Source organism: Mugil cephalus, chromosome 13 (genome assembly GCF_022458985.1).
Source record: "Mugil cephalus isolate CIBA_MC_2020 chromosome 13, CIBA_Mcephalus_1.1, whole genome shotgun sequence".
In the NCBI taxonomy this organism is placed as follows: Eukaryota; Metazoa; Chordata; class Actinopteri; order Mugiliformes; family Mugilidae; genus Mugil; species Mugil cephalus.
The window spans coordinates 20,234,129-20,244,601 of NC_061782.1; the positions used below are offsets into that span (position 1 = coordinate 20,234,129).

General features: G+C 39.4%; 1 protein-coding gene across 2 annotated transcripts; it reads left to right on the forward strand.

Annotated features, from left to right (window-relative positions):
• The first annotated feature begins 1,952 nt into the window (after nt 1-1,952).
• LOC125018395 (myelin and lymphocyte protein-like) lies at nt 1,953-7,884 on the forward strand. 2 transcript variants are annotated; one of them, XM_047602227.1, is made up of 4 exons: nt 1,953-2,109; nt 5,863-6,027; nt 6,614-6,754; nt 7,462-7,884. In XM_047602227.1, the coding sequence occupies exons 1-4, from the start codon at nt 2,023-2,025 to the stop codon at nt 7,534-7,536; spliced, it is 468 nt and encodes a 155-aa protein (XP_047458183.1). In that variant the 5' UTR covers nt 1,953-2,022; the 3' UTR covers nt 7,537-7,884. The 2 variants fall into 2 exon arrangements, with proteins under 2 accessions (XP_047458183.1, XP_047458184.1); XM_047602228.1 differs by lacking the exon at nt 1,953-2,109 and adding an exon at nt 2,146-2,560.
• The last annotated feature ends 2,589 nt before the right edge of the window (nt 7,885-10,473 follow it).

Genomic DNA, 10,473 nt, shown 5'->3' on the forward strand with positions numbered 1-10,473 from the left:
ACAAAGGCTACTTTGCTCTCACACACACGGTGACTTACACCTGACTGATTGTTGATTTTAGATGAAACAAAGTGTAGGAACAGTTTTTGTCGCAAGATTTAAATGAAAAGAAGTGAAACTCGTTCCTGCATGAAAAGTAAATATGACACTAAACTGGGCAGCTGGTTAACTACTAGGTGCAAAGATCACAAAATCCGCCTAGCACTAGTTAACGCATTATACCTCAGTTTAAACGATGCCCTCCTATATTCTGGAAAGAGTTGAATGGATTGTTTCTTTTATGTTGTCAGGTGGAAAACTATGGTGCAACAGGTCATAAATAAATTCCCAGCCGCTCCCAGTCTCTTTCTTTCCCTCCGTGTTTGCTCAGTGTTTCATTTCCAAACCACTTTACCTGCTGGTGTGTCCCTATTTGTCATTTCCCAGCCCATCCTCTTGCCGTCCCGAAGCCTCGTCTCTTCTCTTTCAGTCACATGTGTACTTTGACAAACCAAACACATCTTCCCTCTTTACCTGGTCTATATTTTAGCCTTACTTTAGCCTCACATAAAACATCAGGAAGGCAGTTCAGTGGGATCCTCCTGCAAACACATACACATAAAGTCTCCTCGTACGAATACACTGCACCCCGCGCCTTACCTTAAGCCATACTACATACTACACGTGTCTCACGCCATTCTCTGTGATGTACCCCACAGTGTACCCTACACCCCAACCTAAGCCATACTGACACCGCACTCTTATCAGCATCTCCACGCAAAAAAAACTATTGTTAAACGTTTATTAGCCCCATGTCTGCTCACTCCCAGTCACTATTAGCCAGGTTTACTTTGTTCTCATCCCGATTAAACTCATTCCAGTTGAAGGTGTCAGATCAGCTGATTACACGTGAGGTGATCTATTCCGATCTGATGTTTAAATGTACATCTGCTTTTAATCGCAACGGCCGTTTCACAGACGTGTGACATGTACAGATTGATGAAAAAGTCACGTGATCAAACTGATCAAAGATGGAGGTCTCTCGTCTAATCAGCATAGGAGTTGCTATTGTTTTTACAGTTTCATCATTAAAGCAACAGCTTCCTATTGTGTTAGCCTTATTGTAGCCGGTCTTCAAGGTTTCCCAGTGGTTCCAAATTTGTTCGGCGCTTCGGTCTATCTCGGCTTCAGTGAATTTTTGATGGACCTTTTTGAACAGTTCGATATTCCTATTTTCTCTGACTTCGTTCCGATTCACCTTTTACACGACTTTTCGATCGGTTCGGGAAAAGGAATATTCTACTGCTGTGAAACCGAATGAAAGTTCATCTATTCCAATTGAGGTGTGTATATGGAGCATTTTCATTCGGTCTGGGCTTCTAAACCGATTGTAATCGGAATATTTGGCTCCATGTAAACCCAGCTAGTGTTTGAAGGACATAGAGACTTTCATCAAAGTTGAAAAATTGCAGACTTCAGTGGGGAACTTAAAGAATGATGCCAACATACTGTGGGCAACACTTGAGTAGTTTCAGTTGTAGAAGTATTTTTACATGCTTGTTTCTGTGTCTTGTGTCTGTCTACAACTATAAGCAAGTATAAAAAACATTGATGCCATTAACTGCCATTAAATAAAGATATTAACACTAACCTTGGAGGCGGTACTGAATTATGATGGCTATCAACTTATTTAAATCCTACACAGGCTCTGCAGCAGTTGCCTCGCCAGCGTTTTTATTTGTATATATGTAAATGAGGGCATTGCCATCTATAGACACACACACAAACACTTTAAACTTATGCGGGCACAAAAACTGCACATGGCAGGGCACAAACCCCACACAGACACATGAGACATCATCACAAACAAAGCCAAGAAACACTCGTCAAACTGGTAGTTTGGGAGGAATAGATGTGGAGGTGGAGTGGAATAAAGATAGAGGGAGGAGAGAGAAAGATGACCTTTAAAAAGCCGATTACACCTGGTTGGGCATCTCATTCTACAGGAAATCACACACATATACACACACACCGTTTGGGACTATGGCTTCCACCAGCACCGGTGATGTTCTGCCATCGGGTGGCAAGATCTTCTCCACCGTTCCTGACTTGTTCTTCCTCCCTGAATTTGTGAGTTTCTCATTTGTTCCTTTTGGGAGTTTCCTCCATCTCGCTTTCTTGAGACATGTCTTGGTTTTAGACTCCTGCAGTGACCCAGAGGACCTTATTCCTTATTTAAGCTGCCCATCTGCTTCTAGTGCATTATCTAACCACTCAGGTCAGCACCATTTAGACTACGATCTTGTTTCCTTTTTCATGTCTCCGTCTCCTCATCACTGCTCCGCTGCGGTGAGTCTCTGCTCAGATAAGAATCTGCCTTTTTTGAACAAGTGGAGCAAACACACAGGGACGGGGCCAGCTGATGATCCATGAAGATTAGAAGGGTTGATGGGACTGATTTTTAGAAAGAAAAAAAAGAAAGAAAAAAAAAGAAGAAGAAAAACATGCAGGCACTTTTTGGGAACACCTGTGCTATCCAGTCCTACATGTCTACTAAATCTTATCGCTAACTGCCATGAAGGTGATTATACTTTATGATTATTACTGACATCTTCCTGGACAAATGCCACCTTTGTGGGCATTGGAGCCAATGAAGCTATTTGCAATAACACAAAATAATGAAAAAAAGTTTTAATATCTAAAACATTTTGCATTAATTTAATAATATGAACTAAATCCCTTTTAAATTTGTCACCAACTCCATAAGTGCCGCGCTTAATTGGTATTTTTGTTTTATTTTCTGTTTAAGGAAGTTGGAAGGCTGTATCCGTGGTTGAAAACCCCAGTTGTCACACAGGTTTAGTTGCAGAGCGAGGTGTAAATAAAAACCAGCCCACAGCACACAGGCTTTATCCGCTGGCTCGCACCTATTCATGAAATAATCTCAGGAATGTAAATGCATGGTGTGAATCTAAACCATTGCTATCATAAAAAAAAGAAAAAGAAAGTAGGGCTTGGCAACTTTTCAAATGTTCATTGTCCCAGAATAAAAGTGAATGTTTACAAGATGACAGTTATGAAAATGTTAATGTCTAAACAAGCCATGTTTTACACTAGGTGTTTTGTGTAAATTGGTTGCAGCATTACTGCCCACATCAGTTCCAGCTTCATTCATTGTTTAACACTGGTTGTTTCAGTCCCATTAAAAAAACTCAACATATTAACTGATTTTTACTCCACATGGGGTAAGTATGAGCAGAAGGACTGGATTCATTCCAACTGGAGAGTAACAATCAAGCGCTGATATTACGTTATATCACTTTTCTGACTGAATGGACTCTAAAATGTTTACACCACCCCATGAGTCCTTCTTTTCAGTCCAGTTTGCGTAGACTGTTGTGGTGACATGGTTCACGTTTAATTCTGACAGAGCTTTTATTTTGATTATTAACAGAGTACTAGTGTCCACATATATGCAACCAGGGTTCTATTGCTGCCAAAAGTATCATATTTAGCTGTGTAGTGGAAACCCGACACCTGCTCTGAACCTGTGGATCATCAAGATTCTGGATCACTGGAAGATGTAATAATAGTTTTTTAAACTTCTTGCTGTGACTGCTGGAATCCATTTCAGTGGGAACATGTCAGGACTGAGAGTATTTGACACTCCAGGGATACAGTAGATTGTAGAATGGCTTGCAGGCTACATTCCCTTTTATTTGGTATGGAATTGATACAATCAGATAATGTTTCTCCAGCATGGGAGACAGATAAGTCTGATATGGAGCTGTAGCGATAAGAGTTGTGCAATATTTGCCGATATCCCTTCACGTGGCCGCTTAAATTTGTATGCTGTGACGCATTGCGTTCACAGCAATGGTCGGGTGCCCCGGGGGGTTCTCCTTTGCTCCTCATGGCGCTCGTGTGCCTCAGGTTGTTTCAACTGCATCTTTCATTACTGTCAGATATGTATTCCTCACATGAAAAGGCATATTTTTTCTTTAAGCCACATTAAAAAAAAGAAAGAGGGAAAACGCCTCTCTTATTCTTTGAATGTTAATGCTAGATTTGAGCTGCTGGGCGTGGCACATTCTTCTTGGACAGGCTGAATGTTGGTCGCTGTGCTAAGAAAAATGCATAGTGGTTAGATTGTGAATAGACTGACCATGCTGTGAACTCAGAGTGTTTACACAGCTGATTGAAAGCTGATTCCACAAACGACATTATGCAGAAGAAAAAAAAATCTTATTATATTACTTTATCCTGTTGAATTTACAAGGTAGAAGACATGGTCACGTTCTTCTTATACTCTTAGACAGTTACCCTCAAAATCTTCTTCTAACAGTATAAAAATTAAAATGGAATTCCCTTTTTACTTTCCCATGATAAAAGCAATCTCCCCTCCAGAAAGCAAACTTGCTAGTTTGGATCCAAAGTTTTTCCCAGCAGGTGTTTGCTCCGGTTTTACTCCTACACACCTGATACTCGACAACATAATGCTGATTGGCTGATTGAAACGCCCAGATTGCTTGTGTGAAACCTTCAACTTAAAAGGAAGGACACAATAGGCCTTTTTCGCCTCGCTCGTCATGGTGAGAAAAGCACTCTGTGTCAGAGTGAGTGTGAGTGAGTGCACATTACCAACGCCTTCCAAACTGAAGCAGCTTTATGGATTCCAGTAGTAACAGGTCGAAACATGTCTCATGATGCCAAGAAAAAACGGTTTTATTGCACAATAAAAACTAAACGATAAAACATTACAATAAAATGTTTCAAAGAGCCTCTTATCAAATGCTGGAGGTTTGTGCTGTATCTAAATACCACACACTCTTTCAAGCTCAATGTTTGTCAAAGGAGGAGAGAGAAAGTCTGAGACAATGCACAAAAGTGCAACAATATTGTGTGTGTGTGTATGTGTACTTGTACAGCTATCTTTCCGAGGACCAGTTTAAGTTTTACACAATCAGACTGGGGACATTTGTGCAAAGTGAGGAGATTTTGGCTGGTCCTCACTTCTTTACGAGGCTGCTTGAGAGTTAAAACTCAGTTTTAGGTTAAAGGTTACAATTAAGTTAGGGTTAGGGTTAGGGTTAGGCGTTAAGTTGAGATGGTTGAGGTTGGGGAATGCATTATGCCAAACCTTCTTTCATAGGGCCTTCATATAAAGCAGGAGAACCATACTGAAGCCTGGACAATAGCCATATTTTTAGTCAGTTTAGCCTTAAAATTGTCTATCATCTGTCTTAAAATTGAATTTCGCCTTCATGGAAATGCTTTTCGTTTTAAAAACTCTTAGATTTTAATAAAGACTGTCCCAAATGGACATTCCAGGTTGCTGGTTGCCATGGTAGCCCTTTTGCATATTTCCAAAATGTTTCCCCAACCCCAAATGTTTGTGAAGCAAGTGGAACAGTAAATATACTAGCTCTTCCTTGCTTTTTGAACCTAACATCAATGCTGCCAGTACATTTGGCTAACCCGCCACGCCCGCACTGTCTGCATGGTTAATGAAGTGGTAGGAACCAAACTTGTGCATGGTGTTTCCCTGTGGTAAACGTATCAGATGATCTCAATGGTTATTGCCTCAATCGCATTGAGATTAGTTGAACCCGGCAGCTGCACACTTTATATCGTCAAAGATTTTTCCTTCCATCATCGCTACAACTACAAAAACATTTCATGGTGTCTTGTTGCCAGATAGCGGCTAGTCACTTCCAGTGTATGTGCCCGTCTTCTGGTATTAGCTTGTGGCAAGTAAAACAACAATATGTATATGTTATTCTTTTCACATCAGAAGTAGCTTTGTTGATGCTAGAACTGGGTTTTTAAGACTATGCATCACTCTCACCAGCCTCTTCTACCTTCTCCTGTGTGACGTTGCAGGTGTTCGGAGGTTTGGTGTGGATCCTTGTGGCCTCGACTAAAATCCCCGACACCAACCCGCTGGGCTGGGTGATGTTTGTGTCCGTCTTCTGCTTCATAGGGACGACGCTCTGGTTCTTCTTCTTCCTCTGCGGAGCCAATCAGAGCAGCATCTGGCCCGGCCTGGTGAGACACACCCACCAGCTAATGACTGATTATTTGGATTAATGATGAGATAATAGAACAAAGGCCAGATGTGTGCAAACATCCTCCCCAGATGATTTAGTTGTACATGTAACTCAAATTCAGGAGTAATACATTTCAGCTTCCACTCTTCTGCTTGGTTGGGATGGGACCAAATTAAAATGCATAGACATAGATCTTAGTTCAAATCATTCTGTTGAATAAATATAGTCGATATTGGAAGCACACTCTCTATAATCTAATTGTTTGCTGTAATTTACAAATACTCCACATTTGGGCAAGAAGTTTTAAATATTATCAAATAATAACTTTTTACGTACCCAACATGAAAGAATCTTTCTTAATTTGTGCTTAGCTGCTGACATTTTGGATGGGATGTGTAGCTTTAGCATCAATCTTTAAGCAGAGTTCATGTTTCTAGTCATGAAGTGTGAAATAGTTTTGAAATCTTGTGAACTGTGTTTGTTTGCTCTTTGGCAAAGAGGTAGATCTCTCACATCTCTGTCATAATTTCTTAAAATATTTTTTTTTTCTCCAGTATTGATCCCCATCATCTCTTCTGTTGCAGGATGTGGCCTATCATTTTGTAGCATCTGTTTTCTACCTCAGTGCCTCGGTGATTCTGGCCTATATCACCTTTCGTACTGCCAATTTTGCATCTATATCTGACGAATTACTCAAAATCTACCGACTGGACATTTCTGCAGTGGTATGTAAAACACACACAAAGAAGAAGTGAAACTTCCATTTAGACCATCCATCCATCCATGTAGAGGGTTGTGAGGGGCTGGAGCTTATTCTAGTAGGCATTGGGGACAAGGCAGAGACAACCAACCATTCACATCAACACCTACTAGTTCATGCTTGGGTTTGAGAAAATATCTCATCTCATCTACTATATAGTTGTTTATGTATTTTTCTAGAAACTATGTCAGTACAAGTATTACAGTACGAGTATTTTCTGTGTTTCTATCACCTTCAAGTACAGTGTGAGAAGCCTTTTATTGATATATCCAATAAGGGTGGATGTACAGTTTTATCTGACTATGGCCATTGTATTTCTTTCCTAAAATGAGTGAAAAGAACCACAAATCTGACAATCTTGATCTTGAAAGAAATCGGAACAAGCGATCAATCAGAAATATGTCAAAAAGGTCTGAAATTTTCCCACCACATTTTGTTTCACTATTTAAACAAATATTTCTTTTGCCGGTGAAAAACAGATAATTGACAGTAGATCCTATTATGGAGTAGAAGAATAAAGTATGGCAGATAGTGGGGATGGGACAGTAAAGTCTAAGTGATGTAAAATTGTGGTAAAGTGCAATACATGAGCAATTATTAGTCAAAATAAGAAAAAGGAGACATCCTCATTTCAGTATAACATAACATCCTTTTCTGTCTGTCTGTTTTCAGGTGATGTCCTATCTGGCCACACTGCTCTACTTCCTTCACACCATTTTCTCTGGCATTCGATGGAAGAGGTCCTAAAATAAAACACTCAGCACAGAGAGAGAAGATTAAAATAAGAAGAAATCAGACATGCTCTCAATTGACTGATCCCAGAATATTTTGTTCTTAGTTGTTTAACCTTTTTATTTTCATGTCAGCGAGAACGACCTTTGAACCAAAGTGCCCAACTTGACACATATTAACGAGAGGAAAACAAGCATGTGCTTGATAAATGTTGGTCCTGTAAAGTAAAGACTGCAAAACGCTGCAAGACAGTTTATTCTTTTTTGTTAATCAGAGATGCCGTGGTGTGGTAGAGTAAATGTATGCAATGTAACGATGTTTAAGACTGTATTTGTCAGAATTAAATGTGATATAAAGACGGTGGATGAGTGTAAATAAGTAATTAAATCACTGTGCATTGTACCTTATATCAATAACACACTAACAAGTTTTCTCTGGGACTAACATGCCGCATATTCTGAAGAATATCCACAGAAACAAGAACAATGTTGCTGAATCTTTCAGAGTAAATTCATTCTTCACTGCCATTGCTTTGATGCGGTGGCATACATTTATTTTAGGAAAAATCTAGACAATACAACACTAACCATCTGACTGGTTAGAGAAAGTAGTTTTAATGTATATTAAAAGATATGTCACTAGAAAATGTTTATTGATTACACGAAGCTACGTGAAGCTACGCAAAAACAATTATTTAAGCTAAAACAGCAGAGGCAGGGATGTCTTCACTCTACGGCAGGCATGTCAAACTCAGTTTGGCTCTGGGGCCGGATCCAGACTTTCTGTTCTCAGGTGGGCCGGATCAGCAAAAGAATGTCAACTCCAAATATTTAGCTTTGTTTTTCAGTACTATGCTTTATCATTCAGCCTACATTTGTAGCCTACCCTACATATTATAATCACGGATGACAAGGGATCTTTTCTAAGCACAACACATTTATTCAAAACCAATGGGAAAAAAAATGATTTTTCATGTTTGGCCGTGAATGTGTTAACAACTGGTTTATTTTAACAGTTGAGTGAATGCAGTTTTACACCTGAACCAACTCACCACACAAACAAACTCAAGTGGGAGCTATAAAAAAATATTTTCGCCTTAATTGTCATACTGCTTTGAAATAAATGAAAAAAGAAATACAAAATAAAATAAAATAAATAAAAAAGTTATAGCAGTGCATGGGCAATAGGATTAGACTACATCAGATCAAACTACTAGGCTGGGCCTACTGAAGTTGAGAATATACTGCACAATATTAATTGTCTTTAATATGACATACTTGTCTTTATGATGAGTGGCGCCGAATATTAAACTCTTTGAACACTGCAACTTGCTGATTACGTACCAAGCACACTGGTTTTGCATTCACTTCTGTGAATAAATACTTCTCGGTCCATTTCTCCTGGAAAACTCTGCACTCCGTGTCCACTCTTCTTTTTTTTGACAGTGCCATTTTGGGAAGGGTGTGTTGACCGATAACTTGTTTAGTAGTGGTGAATGGTGACCGGTTTATTTTTACTTGGACACATCACGTTGCGAATGTTTATTTCCTGTGACTAACTCGTGTCAGTGCCGCATGCTTGACGTGAGCGCTTTTACACATTTACTGCCCTCTAGCGGCCGGAGGGAGCATTTGGTTTGTATTTATTTTAAAAAATCATAACTTTTAATAGAAATTAGCTAGAGACTCGCTTCTTTTTTTGACATACTCAGAAATTTATGCCGGGCCGGATTAAATGAAACAACGGGCCGGGTCCGGCCCGCAGGCCGTATGTTTGACATGACTGCTCTACGGTAACATGACCCAGACTTAAATAATAATGGGTAATGAAATTTAAAAGCATCCAACAAGGAGACATTAAAGACCCAGTGTACATGATTTACGTTGGTTTTACTGGTAGAAATACAGCATCAGAATTTGTTTGATATTGGATATAACTGGATAGCAAACTATAACTATAATTGGATCTAGCCTAGAGATGACCTTTCCCATTTTTGCATTGGAATCTGTAATCTCGCCTCTCGATGACACAAAAACCCACACACTGGACCTTTAACCCTAGTGTGCATCTCATTTAGGAGTAGAGCCTAATGTTGGTCGCACATTAAAATTTCTAATATAGCCTAGGATACCACTAATGACCTCTATTCATCTTTGTTCGGCTTCAGTTCAATTACAAATTTGTCCTTTTTCAGTTTCAAAGTTGTTTTTATGTACGATACGAATACGGTTTGAAGTGTGAGAATCTAAGCAATCAGAAGATTTTCTCTTCACAGGTAATTTTGACATTCAGACATCACACGTTCAGTTTCATGATCAACAACATATCACCATCAAACAAAAACAAAAACTGATTTTATGTTGTGGGGAAATTATTTGTCAAGACTGAATAAAGCTGTGGGTAAAAAATGAATGATTACAGTATGTTTTGTTTCCCCCAGTAAAACCTGAATATATCACACTATTAAGTTAATACTGTATAACACTGACTGGATTGACCCCCTTGCAAAATAAGTGACTGGGATCCTGCTGATCTCAGACCATCAAACATCTGGTAATAGCAACAGAGGTAAAGTCAGTTACATGTTAACTCCGAAAACCACAACGCAGTCTGGAAACGTCTTAAAACATGACAAGAGCCGAAGGACGCTGCAGGGCTGGATGACAATCCTCTGTGGGTTTTGTCAGTTAGAATTACACCTTTCACACTGCACGCAGTCATTTGAGCCACAGTTAACGTAAAGTGCTACAGCTTCAAAATAAAGCTTTGTGCCTTTTAGGTGGAAATATTTTCCCTCATAAAGATAACCATGGGCATGTTATTTGAAGAGAAACTCCAGTTAAAGTCCCAGTGCGCAATACAAATAGAGTCTGCAGCCCAATGGAGTCATAAAGTTAGTATCACCTGAAAACTCACTGAGCTGTTTCTTTTCTCAGAAACAATGGGTGTATT